Here is a 19,098-nt window from a genome sequence, read left to right as displayed (position 1 = left end):
TAAAATATATTTTTTTAAACTTTAAATCTAATTTGAATATTAAAATCAAATACACAAACTTTTTTCTCTTTCGAATTTCAGATTTGCTTCAAGGACGACGACTATATTAATGATTTATAAATTGATGAATTAATGAATTATATTGTTGATTTTAGATAAGTAATTTGAATCTTTATTTTTTAAGTGATCTGAATATACTAATTGATGAATTAATGGATTATATTGACCAAATATTTCATTTAGATGAATTGATGAATTTGAGTTTGTAAATCTAAAATTATGAATATGAACAACATTGAATATGAGTCTGTTTAAGTGAACTTAAATTTTTTAGTTTAACTTTTTTTAAAAGGATTTTTAAATAATTAAATTTTTTTTACTGAATTTTTAATGTTTTTTCTTTAATTTTTATAAGATTTAATTATTTTTTTTAAAAGATCTAATAGAAAAATAAAATTTTAAATTAATTTTTTAATAAAAAGGGTAACATTTCGTAGTGGCCAAAATATGAGGATAACAAATATTAATTATTTTATGACACATTAGTATTTAAATGACAAAAGGAAATAGAAGCTAACAAAATGACTATCTTTCTCTAAATAATATAAATCAGCAGAAATTTATATTGTAGTGTAAAAAAATTAGGGAAAAAATGCTAATTATTCAAAAGATTAGTTTATTAGAAAGCCAAAATTAAAAAAGTATATAACATTTTGAGAAGGGTTACTTTTGGTACGAAATGGCACTGTCTAGAATTTCAAAAACTCGTAGAACTCTCTTCAAATTGATAAACCCCATCACCATAAACCCATATGATCTCCTTTATCTTTCCTTCGCCAAAATCATCACTCCCTCTCCATTCTCGACCCATATACCTTTCAACAACTCCGAACACGCCGACGTCGCCGATGGTCTCATTTCTATCTTCACCAAACGTCCCTTTTCGCCAGAAAATCCAGAGCTGAAGCGTCTCGCTCCGGTTCTCACCACCAATCTCGTCGAAACCGTGTTAAATAACTTAAAGAGCTGGAAAATAGCTCACTTGTTCTTCACTTGGGTCTCAAACCAACACGGGTATAAGCACAATTGTTATACTTATACTGCCATGGCATCCATCCTATCACGTGCTCGACAAAATGCCGCACTCAAAGATTTGGCTTTGGATTTCATTAACTCGAATTGTTCGATCACTCCCGGAGGGTTGGGTTTCTTTTTAAGACGTCTGGGTAGTTTGGGATTGGTTGATGAAGCTAATATATTGTTTGATCAAGTTAAGAAGAAGGGCCTTTGTGTTCCTAATAATTATAGCTACAATTGTTTGTTGGAAGCAATATCTCAGTCTAGTTCGATTGATTTGCTAGAAATGAGGTTTCAGGAAATGCTGGATTCTGGGTGGGAGATCAACATGTACACGTTGACCCCGATATTAAGAGCTTATAGCAATGCAGGTAAGTTTGAAAAGGCTTTGAATATTTTCCATCAAATGCTTGAGAGGAATTGGGTCGATGCCCATGTGTTTTCTATCCTTATATTGTCTTTTAGCAAGTGGGGTGAAGTGGATAAGGCGTTTGAGTTCATCGAAAGAATGGAGGATCACAATCTTTTGTTGAATGAGAAGACGTTTTATGTTTTAGTTAATGGATTTGTGAAAGGATCAAGAGTGGATAAAGCTCTCCAATTGTTCAGTAAAATGCAAAAGTCAGGTTTTGGTGTTGATGTTGCCCTTTATGATGTGCTAATTGGAGGACTTTGTGAGAATAAAGAACTCGAGAAAGCTTTGAGTTTGTATTCAGAAATGAAGGAGATGGGAATCCGCCCTGATGTTGGGATAGTTGCCAAGCTCATATCATGTTGTTCTAGTGAAAAGGACATGATTCAGTTACTTGTAGAAGCAAAAGAAAATATGGATGAAGAAGGTGTCATTTGGCTTTACAATTATGTGTTGAAATGTCTTATCAATATGGGTTTGGTTGATAAAGCTCATGTTCTGCTCCGGACAATCACGGGTGATGAATCTGATGATGGTTTCACCATGAAAAAGCACCTCAAGATAAATAGTCACCCAATTACTTCTTGGTTTAGAACTGTTATTGAGGGTCTGCTAAAGACGGGTAAGTTGGACCTGACCTTATGCCTAATCAAAGATATGATCCAAATTGGCTGCAAACCCGATATATTAATCTATAATAATTTGATTGATAAACTATGCAATTCAAATAGATTGGAAGAAAGTTATGAGCTCCTGAGGGATATGGAGGATTCTGGACTTGAACCGACACAATTTACTCATAATTCTTTATATGGATGCCTATGTAGAAGAGAAAATGTTGCAGAAGCCCTTGAACTGCTGAAAAGAATGCGTATACATAGACATGAACCATGGATGAAATATTCAACCTTACTAGTCAAGCGGCTTTGTACTCATAGAAAGGTGGTTGAAGCTTGTAATTTTCTTCACGACATGCTTCAAGAAGGTTTCCTTCCCGATATAATTACTTATTCGGCTGCTATGGATGGCTTAGTAAAGTCTAAAGAATTAAATCGTGCGTTGGACCTGTTTAAAGACATTTGTGCCCGAGGTTCTTTTCCTGATGTTGTTGCTTATAATACATTGATAAATGGGCTTTGTAAGGCCAAAAGAATCTCAGAAGCTGAGAATCTTGTGAATGAAATGGTGTTGAAAGGGCTTGTACCATCAGTTGTTACATACAATCTGCTGATAGATGGATGGTGTAAAGTTGGTGCCATTGATCGGGCCATGCATTGCCTGTCCACAATGTTTGATTTAGAGAGGGATCCTAGTGTCATTACTTACACGACATTAATAGATGGGTTATGTGCTGCTGGGAGGCCTGATGATGCTCTTAAGCTCTGGGAAGACATTAAAGGTGATGAGTGTGCTCCAAACAGAATTGTTTTTATGGCTCTAATTTGTGGTCTTTCAAAGTGTAATAGGCCTGATACTGCTCTAGTTTATCTTCGGAAGATGGAAGAAATGGAAATGAAACCTGATAGTTTTGTCTACATAACATTACTAAGTGCTTTTCTTTCTAACTCAAATATGTCCAAGGCATTTGACATTTTGAAAGAGATGTTTGAGAAAGGAAGTGTTCCAGAGCAAGCAGATAAGAACCATTCAATAGTAAGAGATGCTATTCTTAAGTTGTTAGCAGATGACATTACTTTCTCTAGTGTGAAAGCTCTGATTGCAGAGGGAAACATACCATCCATTAATCTCTCAGACTTTGGAAGTGAAGATCAGTCTTAAATGTAGTATAATTATTGCAGAGCCAAGAAGATTCTTTATCATGCTGAAAATAATCTTCTATTGTAGATTGGGTTGGTTTAAAACAGGAAAGAAATTAGTTGGGTGGGTTTGTATAAACTGGGGTGGACGGGATTAGGCATATGTAGGTCTGCAAGTACTTTCCAGAGTGTACTCTAATAGTACACCCGATTTTTTTGGACCCCATTTTTTTGGAGAAACACTTGGAATCTATATTTGGTTTATACTCCTTGATACACTAGCTTTAATGGCAAGCATTTTTATTTTTACAATCTACTAGTTAGTTAATGGTAAGTTATGCTCTCCTATCAACTGATTTCCATTCTTTTTACTCAGTATTAATATTTACTAGTATAATTATTCAAATACCAATACCAGCCTTCATGTGTCAACTCAAGTGGGTAGATGTAAATGTGATTGTTGTGCAAATCAATGTAAAATTGACCAAAGAGCTTTCTCTTTCACCATGTTGTACTCTGAGATTCATTATATGTATTAATTTTACTGGGATGGTTTAATTTGACCTTTGATTCTTTTACTCTTCTTTTTAATAGCAGTTTCTTTCATATGTGTATGCTTTTAAAAATGATATTCTAAATATTATGAAATTGTTATCATCTTTACCCTTAGTTCTTAAGAAGAAGGAGACCTTTCAAAAGTTATAATTATTCCCATATTATTTCCTTCTTGCATTTTTATAGATGAGAAATTACACAAAGTTGTCATTTTTCTTTAATTTCTCAAGCCTTAATTTTCATATTAAACTTTGGCTGTCTCCTTTTTAAATTACGACAATTAGCTTAAAATAAAGCAGTCTACAACACCGATCTTTATACTCGTCCTGTTGACTCATCAATTCCACCACCAATAACTGCATCATCAGGTATGTACTTTCCCCAGAACCAGTGAGCTTTCCAAACTCTGTTAATCTCTTCAATTGGAACATTTTTCGTTTCAGGCAGGAAGAGGGCCACAAAGGTGGTCATTATCATAACAAATGCGGCAAAGAAGAAGAAGAGGCCAAATTTCATGTGGCAAAGCATGCTAAGGAAGCCCTGCGCAATGACAAAGGTGAAGAACATGTTGACTGAAACATTGATGGCTTGCCCTGCTGATCGAATCTCCAGTGGGCAGATCTCACTTGGAACCAACCAACCCAATGGCCCCCACGACCATGCAAATGCAGCTACATAGGCGCAGATCAAAAACAACACAACGTTGGCTTCTGTGCCTGATATTGATCCTACTCCATTGACACCAAATCTCAGGCCCAGCATCACTCCCACAGCAATCTATAGAACCAGAAAACTTTACATGTAAGTTGATAGTTGCAACTTGTATGCACTAAATTTTGTAACTAAAATGTATCAATACCAACTTTTACGATCTCATTTGTACTATATATATGCTTATTAATAGAGTTTTCGTGTCACAGAATGTGAATTCCGCATTGAAGATGTGCACCTTTGTTCGTGTACTACTTGATGGCATTGGCAATGACATGTAAGTCGTAGTTTATACTGTATTATGTGCACTTAGTCATACGGCTGAATGATTTAATATCTAGTTTTACTGGCTGATTAAAACTGGATTTACTCACTGCCCTGAAGATGCCATATGAGTTACTAGATAAAGATTGATAAATTATTCATCTGATACCCATTTGGCAGATTTGTCATGCTATACGTGAATTCCATGTTAGACATTAAAATTCATGTTCATTTTGTACTGTGAATTCCTACATATTAGTCCAATTACCTGACAGAAAATCATTTGGATACCACCTTCCAGGAACAAAATTCTTCTCCCGAACTTGTCGACAGTAAAGATGGAAACCAAGGTGGCGACAACATTGACAACACCAGTGATGACGGCAGACATGAGAGAAGCTTCATCCCCAAATCCCAAAGTCAAGAATAGAACAGGAGCATAGAACATGATCACGTTGATTCCAGTGAGCTGCTGGAAGAAGGGTATGAGGGAGCAAATCACGAGCTGAGGTCGGTACCTGGGTTGGAGGATATTCCTCCATGGATGTTCCACCTTCTTGGCAGCCTCACTTGCTTCCAGAAGGTCCTGGTACTCCTCGTTGACATTTTCAGTGCCACGAATCTTCTCAAGCATCTTTCTGGCCTTCTCAGGATTGCCTCTCTCAAGGATGGAGTTGGGAGTGTCAGGTAGGAAGATTGCGCCAACTGTCATCATAATTGCAGGGACACCGGCAAGAGCTAGAGATACTCTCCAGCCATAGCCCCCCTTAATCTTGGAAGTGCCATAGTTGACGAGATTTGCCATTAGAATGCCGATGGTGATGGCCATCTGGAATCCCATGTTGAGTGCACCCCTAACCTTTGCTGGTGCCATTTCTGATAGGTATACTGGTACGGACTGCCATACATAATAAACAAGGACTAAAAATGGTGTTGAGAAAAATCTGAGATTGTAAATTCAGAGTGAAAGTAAAGATGTTAAATATTATGGTTTTATATCATTATTATATTTTATGTCTAAAACTAAAATATACGCGGTAGATATTCTCAACATGTCTTTAATAAAAAAAAGTCTTAATTGTGTATTTGATAGTCTCGGTTTTCCATTTAAGAGTGTAGGGAGTCCAAATTTGGTGCAATACTTTGTAGGTGCAAATTTGATATAATAATGTTATGTAGTTAATGAAACTACGTGAATACATGTATGATTTGTTAGGACACTTATTTTGATTATTGGTGACGCTATATAATAATATTAATCTTTATTCGAGATACATATCTCGAAATGTTTTTCCCAATTAGGGGACATAGAGAAGGGATTCACTATAGAACAGAGCAAAGCACAGTAGATTCTACGTGCATGCATTAAATGTCCTTAAATATTTTACGTAAACTACAACTCGAGTTTGTTGCATGGTTTATTTTATTAGTAGATTAGATATGAATGAATTGAGAAGTTTCAATAACAAAATAGTACATTATTAAAATAGACAAAATTAGTTATATTGGTTACCTGATTGGCGAAACCAACACCCACACCAAGCAACAAACGACCAATGATGAGGACTAGAACGCTTTCAGCCACACCGTTGAGGATGGATCCGGCCAAAAACACCAAGCCTCCGAAGAACATGGTAGGCTTCCGGCCAAACATCCTGGTAATTGTCGAAGCAAAAAAGGAGGCTACAAGAGCAGCCAGATACAAGGATGAGGTAAAGAGCGTCAGAAGGTGGCTGTTGAACTTGCAGTAGGCGTTTTCTTCGCCCTCATCGCTCTTCATTTTCCTCAGTACAGATGGAAAGAACTTGGCCAAGAACGGCTTCATTGAGGTCACACCTCCTGCAAGAATAAAAATAATAATCATGGACAAAAAAAAAAAGGAAATGTAGTGTTGAAATTTTAATGCCTCCAAGGCAAACAAGAGAAGATTTTCTGAAGAGAAAAAATAACCTGATATTCCAATATCATAACCAAAGATGAGACCTCCCATGGCAGCAACCACACAAGTGACGACCACGAAGACAGTGATATTGCCTCCATAGTTCCTACCTCCGGGAGCAACAAATCCTCCTCCTGCCATCTTTCTTTCAGGCACTTAAGTACAATGTATATGTATATGTATATGTATATGTATGTATTATATATTCCTCAAGTGCTTTCAATTCTTTATGTTCTTCAGTGAATTTATAGACTTTTTCTCAATTGATTCTAATTCTGTTCACTGGGAAATAAAGAATGAAAGATGGGGTTTTATTTTTTCTGCCTACATAGCAGATTGTAACTTATTCACCACCTGTAACTATTCCCAACTCCCAACATTTCAGTTTATATAGTTTTTTCATCTTATCTTTCTCTGGCTGTTAATTTGGCCATCCAGAAAAACTACTCCCTCGTAAAAATAGGGTTCTGTTTCTCGATTCCATGGCTTGTATTCTGTTTGTAGATAAGATTTGGTATAGTCAAAATGTAATGAGCTATATTCTCCTTTTTGTCTTTCTGTATATTAATTATGTTTCTAAATTTAGAAAATTTAACCTCTTTGGTCTTTCTGGAAGGTCCTATATGGTGAATAAGTTTGTTCGGTCAAGATTTTGTTTCGGAAGGGAAATTCAGTAAAAATATATTACCATGCTTGGAAATAATCTTGAGAGAAATTTATGAAACAAAAAAGTAGAAGTATAACTGAATATTCGATAAGGGAGTTCCAATTGCCAGATTCCAAAGCTACAAGTACCAGTCGATTATTTATTATAATTTTCATTAAAAAAATTAATTTGTTATATAGTTATTATAAACAAATACAAAATTAGTTTACATATTGCTATACCCAAAATTCAGCACTTCCACGTGGCGGCCTACGAAGCGATGATGTGTCAAGACAAAGTTTCGGGACACAACAGTCACCACCCGCTGCCGTGAGGACTGGCCCTCGCATCCCCAATACACAAGAAAAGGCAGGACTCGCCAGGACCGACCTACTTCTCCCATCGTGTGATGCCAAATGATTCCCAGATGGCCACGCTGACACCATTTGAAGAAGAAAAGGACCCCAGCCAATCGCCCTAGCTAGACGCACAAGTCAGACCAACACACATCACAAGGATAAGCTAAAGTCATCATCAGTCGTAGCTAGTCCCTGAGGTCCTCGCCAGTCGCCAAGGCCTTGCTAATCACCAGTGGCTCTCGCTAATCGCCAGTGCTCCTTCAACCATTAAATGAACAGGACATGTCGGATCACCATTTTTAGTAAGGCACAAACCTGTCTCCAGCCAAGTGTAGTAAAATTTAGCCTGCTTGGGAAGCAAGGTGCCACCGTCAGCCCTTCCCATCTACGCGACTCTAAATAGTGCAAACCGAAATGTAGACAAGTCAGTAACTGTTCATTTTTCGGAGAGAGCTTCCATTGCTGCAATTGCCCCAAGAATAAGATCAAACTCAGCTTGTTCTTGAGGGTCCAAAGTTCATAGATAATACTAATTATAGTGGACGTTGGTCATCTTTTTGGGGGCCGAACCACTATAAATCTTTGCTTTACTCATCTATTATTGCATTTATTTCACTTTTCTTTAGCTCACTGTTCATCATTAACATCCACTCTGAGGTATTGCATGTTGAGATTGGTTAAATACTGTTGCAAAATTTATTGCTACGCAAGTGCATGTATCGCAAATTAGTAATAATCTTGGTAAAACCAAGTATCGTCCTCAAGGACTGAATCACCAATTACCAATCAATTAATCTTTTTGTTTCTATTTGGTCAATTAAACTTTGATTCTTGTAACAATGCAGAAGAACATATAAATTGCAGAAATAATAATTAAGAACTCAATAATAACAATAAGTATCAGAAAAACCTTGAATTTAAATAATAAGAGAGTAATTAGGGCATTTAATCTCATCAACTATCCTCCATATTAATCCCTAATACAAGTTACCAATTTCTTCTTTTTTCTTCCTATTTCAATTAACGAGTTGACAAAAGTAGCTTATAATCATGTTATGAATTATAAACTCAACCTAAGTGAAAATTTTCTATATTTCTATGGTAAATTTAATCACAAAGGCAGCATTAATCAAAACAACTCAAAAGAGAGTCACACAATTAATCTAGATACTCTCGTTCCAAATTATAATTGCGTCCTGAACAACCAAAGAAAATTCAAATTGCACTTCTCAGAATTTGATTAAAAAACGTAAAGGTAATGACTATAGATGGCCAGTCAATAATCAATCAACAAGCACAGATTGCGAGGAATTGAAAAGAAGATGAAGAAGAAATGATAAATTACATTAGTTCATAATATGGATTCAAGAGATTCAATTAATAGCCCTAAACAGAAAATTAGTTCATAATTGTCATTCTAAACACAAAGAAATTCAAGAGCAAACATAAAGAAATAGATGGATGACAAACAAGTGAAGAAGCCTCTCAAAAGTGTTCTCTAAGAATTTTAGCCATAAAAAACTGTCTGATTCCTTATTTTTGAAATTAGGTTTATAACCTAATTTTTTCTTTCTAAAGGATTTGGCCCGCGACCCAGCTATTCTAATGCCGTGGCTCGTGTCTCGAAACTGCATTTTTTTGTTGAGGAGGGTCGCGACGCAACTGTCCACTCGTCGTGGCCCATGTCTTTGTTTCCCTGGGAATTAGCTCTTCCAAGCCGCAGCCCTCCAAAGCCATGTCGTGGCTCGTGCCTTGACACCAACACACGGTTTCTGTGAAGAGGCTGGCTGCGACTCCAAATTGCCCAAGTCGTGGCCCTTAATGAATTCTCCAATTTTTCCAATTTTAAACCCGAAAAATCACAAATGCCTTCAAATCACGTCGGGATCCATCCTGTATAGAAAACAACACCGAAACTTGGGTTTTTCTTCTCTTTTTGAACTAATTTCCTCCAAGTATTCAACTGAAAAACAAACAAACAAAACCGTAAAACTGCACTAAATGAAATAGAAACAACATAAAAGACTACCTAAAACACCACCTAACCGTGACATAAACTAGACTCAACACATTCCCCCAAACTTAACCTTTACTCGCCCTTGAGTAAAGATAGACACTAAACTTAAAATATAACACACCAACATACAGTTAAGCCTCCATATTTATTCACATCGCATTGTCATCACTCACAACATATCAACTGCATTTACAGCCAGAATTTCAATCCAATCACTCCAACAATTAACTTGAATGCCTCAATTGGAAATTAGAATATGATTTGCAAATTACAAAATGAACAATTAGAACACATCATACATATCTCACTCATACCAACAATCCACTAACCAATATTCAATATGCTTGCATACTTGCATTTATCCACTAATGTCAACAACACATGTTTTGGAATCAATAAGACTTTTAAGGTTCATAACATTTTGGCTTAGATAACGGTAGTTGAAAAGACATTTAAGCTTCATTATACCATAAGCACATAAAAAACCAATCAAACCAACCATCTTACATTTAATAACCATCCCCCAATTCACCAACCTTTCAACAATTGAGAACTCACAAAACAATGCTTCAACATCACTTTATTTAATTATTTATCACTTTTTAATATATATATATATTCATCAATTTTTTTTAAATGCTTTATATACAGAAATTAGTGATGTTGCAAGAACTTTTACATTTCTCTCAATCATTAAAATACATCATTTATCCACATATCAACAATCTCACACAATTACCATTCTTTCCCCCAAACTTGTTTCTAAGCTTATGGCATAATTCAAAGGACAAGGGAAAATAATAATGGGTACATTTTTGGCTTAATAATGTGGTTAAAAAATTAATCAAGCAAGTTAAGGCACAAAGGGGAAAACTAAGGATAAAATAATATCGGTAAGCTTGAAACCACACGGCTAGTCACACAATTTCTATTTCACAAGTGAAGACAAACGACATTATTAAAGAAATTTCATCGGCTTAACTTTTCGATGCTAAAGACAAAACTAAAATAAAAACATTAAACTAAAAGGAAAACAAAAACGAAGCAAAAATAATAAGTCTCTCTCCCCAAACTAAAATTTCACATTGTCCCCAATGTGACCTGAAAACCAAGGAGAGAAAACTTACCTCGAAAGACATGCCACATCAGTATGGCGGCGACAGAGACGGTGGGTTGTAAGGCATGTATGGCGATGGATACATAAAGGTATTTTGGTCGGCCTCACTCATCGACCACTGTTGGACTAGAGCATTTAGGGCATCCACATGCTGAGTTTCATACTCACTGCGCTGCTCCATATATTGATTGAAATGTTGATTTTGAGCATGATGTGACTGGATCATAAACTGATTTTTTTGAATGATGTAATCCAGTCGATTATGCGTGCCCTGAGTATGGTAATCAATTGGCCCCCCAATAGCCAAAAAGGATGCACTACCATTGGGTCCCCCCTCATTAGTTGCACCTGTACCAACAGGATCAATCTCCTCATTGTCTCCACCTCGCGGACGTTTAGGGGCTTGGCCAGGTTGTGGAGGCTCAAGAGAGGCCGGATGAAAACCATGAACCATAGACTAAGTGACAGGCTTCATGGGCTTCCATATTATGTCTCCGTCAAGAACTGACACCTCATAAGTCTCACACAACTGAGTTATGAACATGCCATGTGCCATACCAGTAGTGGTGTTGAATTTACTGATGTTGCGAATGCTTCTGATTATTCGTCCCACATCCAATGTTTTTCCCGTCATGATAGCGTAAACCAAAGGACATTGCTCCCGATCAATAGAAGATACATGAGTGATGGGCAGCAGACGAGCACTCACGAAATAAGCCCAAGCACGGGCAATGCGATGCAACTGCTAGCGAAATAAATGTTTTGGCTCACCATCATGATAATGAAATCGAGCCCCAAGCAAGCTCAATGTTTCTGCCACCTCAACATAATCAATCTCGCTAAAATGAGCCAACTGTTAGTGTTCATCTCCAGTGGCTAGAATAGTAGGAAGATGAAGCAAAGTATTAAAAGAATCAATGTCGGAAGGCATTTCCTTGCCTCGAACAAAAATTTTTTGCTCATCATCTTGACTGGGGAAATTTGCATAAGACTCATACAATTGAGAGTAATTAGCATTATCCACTTGCATTTGCTTACAAACTATGCCCCAATTTCGACGAGTAATTTCATCTCTGATTGACTCATAGGGGGAGTCATTGGGATATGGCTCCAATTGATACTCCATCCCCCTTTCCAGAGCAACAGATTTCCCATTGATTTTTTTAAACAAATCTGCAGCCACATTAGTTTTGAATTTTCCTGTGTTAAAATCAGTGGGTGGTGGCGGTGGTTGTTGGGCCCAGGATGAGGAAGCTTTATTTGAAGAAGCACCCCTTGGAGGAATTTTCTTAGGACCCATCGCACAAGTACAAAAACAATGACTATCACCAAATTTTCTTAGGGAAATTGAGCATAACCTCCCCTTGTTTTCTCACTTCCCCACAAAATCAAAATAGCATGAACAGATTCGATAAGTGGATTAACAATTCGCTGTCCGTCACAAACTCACCAAATGGCTCCAAAACAATTTTCACTTACAATTTATCCAAAAACTACCAACATAGCATTGGCAGTTCAAAGAAAATGGATATATTGTACTTACTTGAGTGAGAAACCCCTGTTTGTTAATTCGTCTCCTTCCTTTTCCCACAATATTTTCAAAAATCCATGATATTTGATAGGAATTTTCGAAAAATAGGATTTTATGAAGGAGAAAATTTGTGTTGTAAGTGAAGTGAAGGAGAATGGAGATGAGAAATGGTTGGGGAATGGTGTTTTAAGGAGAAAACAAATGGGTTTTTGAGGGTGAGAATGGGGAAGTCAGAGGTATGGAGAGGAGGAAAAACTGAAATGTGAGGAGAAAGTGGAAGAGAAAATAAGGTTTTCTGGTTTTTTATGCTTTGTCACGACCCAGCGCCGCGGCTAGCCTCCTCCAGTGCTGCGGCCCGCCTATTTTTTCTGAGAATTTGAGCTTCAAGGGCCGCGACCCTTCCTAGCCTGTGTCGTAGCCTGCCTCCTTTTTCTTTTCTTTTTTGGGTATAAGCGTCGCGACCCTCCTACCCCCATGATAAAATCACTGTGCCTCTGGTAGGGGTCTTGTCATGGCCCCATAGGGCTGTGTCGCGGCTCTTAAGAATTTTTTTTGTTTTCATTTTTTTTTCATGCTTTCCACGATTTCATATGTACAATAATAAACCAAATATTCATAATTTACAAGTGCAAAATTAAACTTAAAATTTTGTTCCAACTAGACCAAAAAGTAAAGAAAGCAATAAAAATATATGGGATGCCTCCCACGAGCGCTGTCGTTAACGTCATTTAGCTGGACGTTGAACTCCTCTTCAATAGAGCTTGAAGAGGATTACTGACTTTGCTGCCCACATATGGCTTCAACCTTTGCCCATTCACCTTAAAAGGATCTCCATTCTTTCCTTGCACTTCCACTGAGCCATATGGAAACACTCTCACTACAATAAAAGGGCCTGACCACCGGGACTTCAATTTTCCAGGAAATAATCTCAACCGTGAATTAAAAATAAGTATCTTCTGCCCAGGTTGAAACTATTTTCTGACTAGGTTCTTGTCATGCCAAGGTTTGGTGCGCTCCTTATAGATTTTTGTGTTTTCGTATGCCTCATTATGAAATTCATCAAGCTCATTCAGTTGCAAAATTCTATTCTCACTAGCATCATTCCAATCAAAGTTTAACTTTTTCATTGCCCAATATGCTCTGTGCTCTAACTCAACTGGAAGATGATAAGCCTTTCCAAAAACTAAGCGATATGGAGACATACCTATCGGTGTTTTAAATGCGGTCCTGTAAGCCCATAGTGCATCATCCAACTTCTTTGAACAATTTTTCTTTGAACTATCCACAGTCTTCTCAAGGATACTTTTCACCTCCCTGTTTGAAAGTTCATCTTGGCCATTTGAATGGGGATGATATGGCATTGCAATGCGGTGATATACACCATAGCGAGCTAGAAGTTCCTCAAGTTGTTTGTTGACAAAATGACTCCCTTCATCGCTAATGAGAGCTCGGGGTGTACCAAAACGAGTGGAAATGTGTTTATGTAGAAAGTTCAATACAATTTTACCGTCATTGGTCTTCGTAGCAGCAACTTCCACCCATTATGACACATAACCAATTGCTAACATGATATACTCATTATTGTAAGATGGTGGAAATGGACCCATGAAGTCAATACCCCAAACATCAAAAAGCTCATCTTCCAAAATCACATTGAGGGGCATCTCATTTCGCCTTGAGATATTACCGGTGCGCTGACACCAATCACAAGCCTTCACAAACGAATTAGCATCTTTAAATAGGGTTGGCCAATAGAAACCACTTTGCAATACCTTAGCTGTTGTTTTTGTGGCTCCAAAATGCCCACCACATTGTAAATTGTGACAATGGGCAAGAATATAGTGCATCTCATCCTCAGGTACACAACGACGAATGACTTGGTCAACACAATGCCTATAGAGAATAGGCTTTCCCCAATAGTAATGCTATGCCTTAGAGTAAAATTTCTTCAATTGTTGCCTCGTCATCTCAGGAGGCACAATCTTTGCAACGAGGAAATTCACAAAATCAACAAACCAAGGCACAACAGAATTTTCACTCACCCCAAATAACTGTTCATCTGGAAAGAAATCATTAATCTGCACAGCTTTCTCATTCTGACTCTCTTCTACTTCAAGTCTTGACAAGTGATCAGCTACCAGATTTTCAGTACCCTTTTTGTCATGAATCTCCATATCAAACTCTTGTAGCAATAGAGCCCATCTGATTAAGTGAGGCTTTGCATCTTTCTTTGTAATCAAATACTTGATAGCAGAGTGATTAGTGTACACAATCACCTTGTTACCAATTAGATAGGGTCTAAACTTGTCAAAAGCAAACACTATGGCTAGCAACTCCTTTTCTGTTGTGGCATAATCCAACTAAGCATCGTTAAGAGTTCTACTAGCATAGTAAATAGACCGAAATACCTTGTCAATACGCTACCCCAAAACCGCACCAACCGCATAATCACTAGCATCACACATAAATTCGAATGGTAAATCCCAGTTTGGAGCCACCACAATAGGTGCAGATGTCAGCTTCTCCTTGAGTACTTTAAAAGCATGCAAGCACTCTTCGTTAAAATCAAAGGCAACACCGTTCATCAACAAAGTAGAAAGAGGCTTTGAAATCTTCGAAAATTCCTTAATGAATCTTCAGTAAAACCCAGCATGTCCTAGAAAACTTCTAAATCCCTTGACTGAGATGGGCGGTGGAAGATCTTCTATTATAGAGATTTTTGCTTGATCCACTTCAATACCTTTACTAGATACTTTGTGCCCAAGTACTATGCCTTCTTTTACCATAAAATGACATTTTTCCCAATTTAACACCAGATTTTCTTTTTCACAACGGTTCAATACATTCATGAAGAGCCAAACACAAACAGGAAAACCATCCATGAAAATCTCAATGCTCCTTTCCACCATATCCGAAAAGACAGCCATCATGCACCGTTGAAATGTTGCTGGTGCATTACATAGTCTGAATGGCATTCTCCTGAAAGCAAATGTGCCATAGGGACATGTAAATGTTGTTTCCTCTTGGTCCTCTAGTGTGATGGAAATTTGATGATACCCTAGGTAACCATCTAGAAAGCAATAATACTCATTACCAGCTAACCTGTCCAACATCTGATCGATAAAGGGAAGTGAGAAGTGATCTTTTCGTGTAGCCTTATTTAACTTTCGATAGTCAATACAAATGCGCCATCCATTCACTGTTCGAGTTGGAATTAGCTCGTTATTTTCATTTTTTACTATTGTAATTTTGCCCTTCTTTGGAACCACATGTACTGGACTCACCCAAGCACTATCAGAAATTGGGTAGATCACCTCGACATCCAACCATTTAAGGATCTGCTCAAGTACAACCTCCTTCATATCTGGATTGAGTCTTCTCTGAGCCTCTATAGATGGCTTGCTATCTTCCTCCAATAAAATTTTATGCATGACTGTTGAATGACTTATTCCCCTAATATCCACCAATGTCCACCCAATGGCCAATTTATGAACCTGTAAAACCCTCAACAATTTCTCCAATTCAGTTTTTGAGAGGTCAGTTGAAAAAATTATAGGCAAAGTCTCCTTCTCACCTAAGTATGTATAACAAAAATGATCCGGAAGAGCCTTTAATTCCAATTGCGGTGGCTGCCGAATAGATGTTAATGGTCGTTCGGGTCCCTCCGCCAACTCATCAAACTTCTTCCTGTACGGTTGGTAAGAGGTAATCCAATTTACATATTCTCTCATCTCGACATCATCATCATCTTCCTCACCATCTATCAACACTGCCTCTAAGGCATCACTACTCACCATTCTTTTTTAGACTGCGTTATCTATCACATCCACACTATAACAACTGTCACTAGCCCTCAGATATGCCATTTCCTTGAAGACATTGAATACCACCTCATCTCCTTGAACCCGAAGCTTTAATTCACCATTCTGAACATCAATGAGAGCTTGGTCTGTGGCTAGGAATGGTCTTCCAAGAATGATAAGCACGTTTACATCCTCTTCCATATCAAGAACAATAAAATCAGCAGAATTAATAAACTTATCCACCTTCACAAGAACATCTTCAATGATACCCCGTGGATGTTGTAGCGATCGATCTGCCAATTGTAGAGTAACTGTTATTGGTCTTGCTTCACCCAAACCAAGTCTTCTGAACAAAAATAAGGGCATCAGATTAATACTCACCCCAAATCACACAAGGCATGCTTACACTCAAATTTTCCAATTGTGCAAGGTATAGTAAAGCTCCCTGGATCTCTCAACTTTTGGGGCAACTTCCTTTGCAATATTGCACTACATTCTTCAGTGAGCGCCACAATTTCATAGTCTTCCATCTTTCTTTTCTTAGATTGAATCTCTTTCATGAACTTTACATAATTGGGAATCTGCTCCAAAGCCTCAGCAAAAGGAATATTGATGTGCAGCTTTTTGAACACCTCTAAAAACTTATAAAATTGTTTATCAAGAGTAGTTTTTTTAAGCCTCTGAGGATATGGAACTCGGGCTGGCTGGTCAACAACAACTAGAGGAATCTTCTCTGTACTCTTTGTGTCTTGAGTAACCCCTTGCTCAACTATATCAGACTTTTCACCCAAACCTTCATTTTGAACCATTGATTGTTGTACACTAGACTGCTCAATTTGTTTACCACTCCTCAGAGTAATTGCCTGACATTTCTCCTTAGGATTAACATCAGTGTTGCTAGGCAAGTTTCCCCGAGGTCTATTATTCAGCATATTGGCCAACTTCACCACTTGTGTTTCAAGATTTCTGATAGAGGATCTGGTCTCAGTCATGAACTGAGTTTGAGTGTTGGTAAGAGTCAAGAACGCAACTAGTTATTCATTAGGCCTGTCTGGTGGAGCTTGTGGCCTAGGCTGTTGTGATGAAGAGGCTTGATTCATTGGTTGTTGTTGAGGCATATTATGCTGATACTGACCTTGAAATTGAGATTGCTGGCCCTGATTGTTTCTCTAAGAAAAGTTGGGGTGAATTCTCCACCCAACATTGTAGGTGTTGGAGAATGGAATGTTGAATGGCCTCTGAAAATTTCCCACATATTGAACCTGAGCTTGGTCCATATGAATGTTATTATTATTACTAACATGACACTGATCAAAAGAGTGAGAACCACCACAAATTTCACACCTAGCTGCCATCTGAATCGCATTAGCAGACACAGTATTCTGCTGTAATTTTTTTGTCAACGAGGCCACTTGTGTTGTCAGAGCAGTAATTGCATCAAGTTCATGTACCCCAGCTGCCTTTCTAACCCCAGATGACCTTTCATCAAACCACTGATGATTGTTTGTGGCCACATCCTCTAACATTTCATAAGCTTCATTGGCACTCTTACTCATGAATGCCCCACCAGCTGCAGCATCAATAATTGTTTGTGTTGTACCACACAACCCATTGTAAAAATTGTGAACCAACATCCACTTTTCTATACCATGATGGGGACATTTTCTCAATAGCTCCTTGAACCTTTCCCAAGAGTCATACAAAGATTCACCATCTAGTTGATAAAAATTATTAATGTCCCCTCTCAATTTAGCTGCTTTTGATGGAGGAAAGAACTTGGCAAGGAATTTCTGAGCCAAATCCTCACAAGTATTTATCGAATTGAATTGAAGGGAGTTCAACAAACTCTTAGCTCTTTCCCGCATCGAAAATGGGAATAGCCTCAACCTGATTGCATCGTCGCTCACCCCATTATACTTAAAGGTATCACATAACTCCAAGAAATTTTCCAAGTGCATATGGGGGTCTTCAGAAGGCAAACCACCAAATTGGATAGTGGACTGTACCATTTGCAAGATCACTGGCTTAATCTCAAAATTATTGGCCTCCATAGCTGGCAGCCTTATACAGTTTTGTACTCCCGAAACAGTGGCCAGTACATAGTCTCTCAGCCTCCTTGCAGCAGGATGTGGAGCCTGACCTTGAACAACCTCGGGAACCTCATTATTCCTGTCATTCTGTGCCATCTCCACAGTCTCATGAGCCAACTTCTTGTTTCTTCTATTTTGTTTGCAAACCTTCTCAATTTCAAGATTAACTGGAACAAGGTTATCTGCTCCTCTTCTGCTACGCATATAACCAAGCTACCTGAATTTTACAAAGAAACGCTGCTGAAACAGGTTAGAAATAAGACAAAGAACAACCAAATTAGAAATAAAATTAATTAGACTGATATTGATAGTTTTCAGTCCCTGGCAGCGGCGCCAAAAACTTATTGCAAAATTTATTGCTACGCAAGTGCACGTATCACAAATTAGTAATAATCTTGGTAAAACCAAGTATCATCCTCAAGGATTGAATCACCAATTACCAATAAATTAATCCTTTTGTTTCTATTTGGTCAATTAAACTTTGATTCTTGTAACAAGGCAGAAGAACATATAAATTGCAGAAACAATAATTAAAAACTCAATAAAAACAATAAGTATCAGAAAAACCTTGAATTTAAATAATAAGAGAGTAATTAGGGCATTTAATCTCATCAACTATCCTCCCTATTAATCCCTAATACAAGTTACCAATTTCTTCTTCTTTCTTCCTATTTCAATTAACGAGTTGACAAAAGCAGCTTATAATCATGTTATGAATTATAAACTCAACCTAAGTGAAAATTTCCTATATTTCTATGGTAAATTAATCACAAAGGTAGCATTAATCAAAACAACCCAAAATAGAGTCACACAATTAATC

At 37.5% G+C, this 19,098-nt stretch overlaps 4 protein-coding genes and 1 non-coding gene across 5 annotated transcripts; 2 read left to right on the top strand and 3 right to left on the bottom strand.

Moving 5' to 3' along the window:
• The first annotated feature begins 739 nt into the window (after positions 1 to 739).
• Positions 740 to 3,534, top strand: LOC133818857 (putative pentatricopeptide repeat-containing protein At5g08310, mitochondrial). Its single transcript, XM_062251962.1, has one exon. It carries the CDS (start codon positions 740 to 742, stop codon positions 3,266 to 3,268), a length of 2,529 nt encoding a protein of 842 aa, XP_062107946.1. The 3' UTR covers positions 3,269 to 3,534.
• Positions 3,535 to 4,100: 566 nt separating this feature from the next.
• LOC133818858 (sugar transport protein 10-like) lies at positions 4,101 to 6,859 on the bottom strand. Its single transcript, XM_062251963.1, has 3 exons — positions 6,290 to 6,859; positions 5,045 to 5,674; positions 4,101 to 4,578 (listed from the first exon to the last, which is right to left on the bottom strand). The coding sequence occupies exons 1-3, from the start codon at positions 6,854 to 6,856 to the stop codon at positions 4,117 to 4,119; spliced, it is 1,659 nt and encodes a 552-aa protein (XP_062107947.1). The 5' UTR covers positions 6,857 to 6,859; the 3' UTR covers positions 4,101 to 4,116.
• A 9,329-nt stretch (positions 6,860 to 16,188) lies between these two features.
• Positions 16,189 to 17,180, bottom strand: LOC133815063 (uncharacterized). Its single transcript, XM_062247950.1, has 2 exons — positions 16,595 to 17,180; positions 16,189 to 16,481 (listed from the first exon to the last, which is right to left on the bottom strand). Exons 1-2 carry the CDS (start codon positions 17,178 to 17,180, stop codon positions 16,189 to 16,191), a joined length of 879 nt encoding a protein of 292 aa, XP_062103934.1.
• A 177-nt stretch (positions 17,181 to 17,357) lies between these two features.
• LOC133815062 (uncharacterized) lies at positions 17,358 to 18,482 on the bottom strand. The gene has a single exon (XM_062247949.1). The coding sequence runs from the start codon at positions 18,480 to 18,482 to the stop codon at positions 17,358 to 17,360; it is 1,125 nt and encodes a 374-aa protein (XP_062103933.1).
• Positions 17,833 to 17,939, top strand: LOC133820573 (small nucleolar RNA R71). The gene has a single exon (XR_009886978.1). It is a non-coding gene; the product is annotated as a small nucleolar RNA R71 (small nucleolar RNA).
• Positions 18,483 to 19,098: the final 616 nt, after the last annotated feature.

This window comes from Humulus lupulus, chromosome 2, assembly GCF_963169125.1.
Source record: "Humulus lupulus chromosome 2, drHumLupu1.1, whole genome shotgun sequence".
NCBI classification, from domain to species: domain Eukaryota; kingdom Viridiplantae; phylum Streptophyta; class Magnoliopsida; order Rosales; family Cannabaceae; genus Humulus; species Humulus lupulus.
The sequence above is the reverse complement of the archived record's forward strand: the minus strand, read 5'-3'. Positions and strand labels throughout refer to the sequence as shown.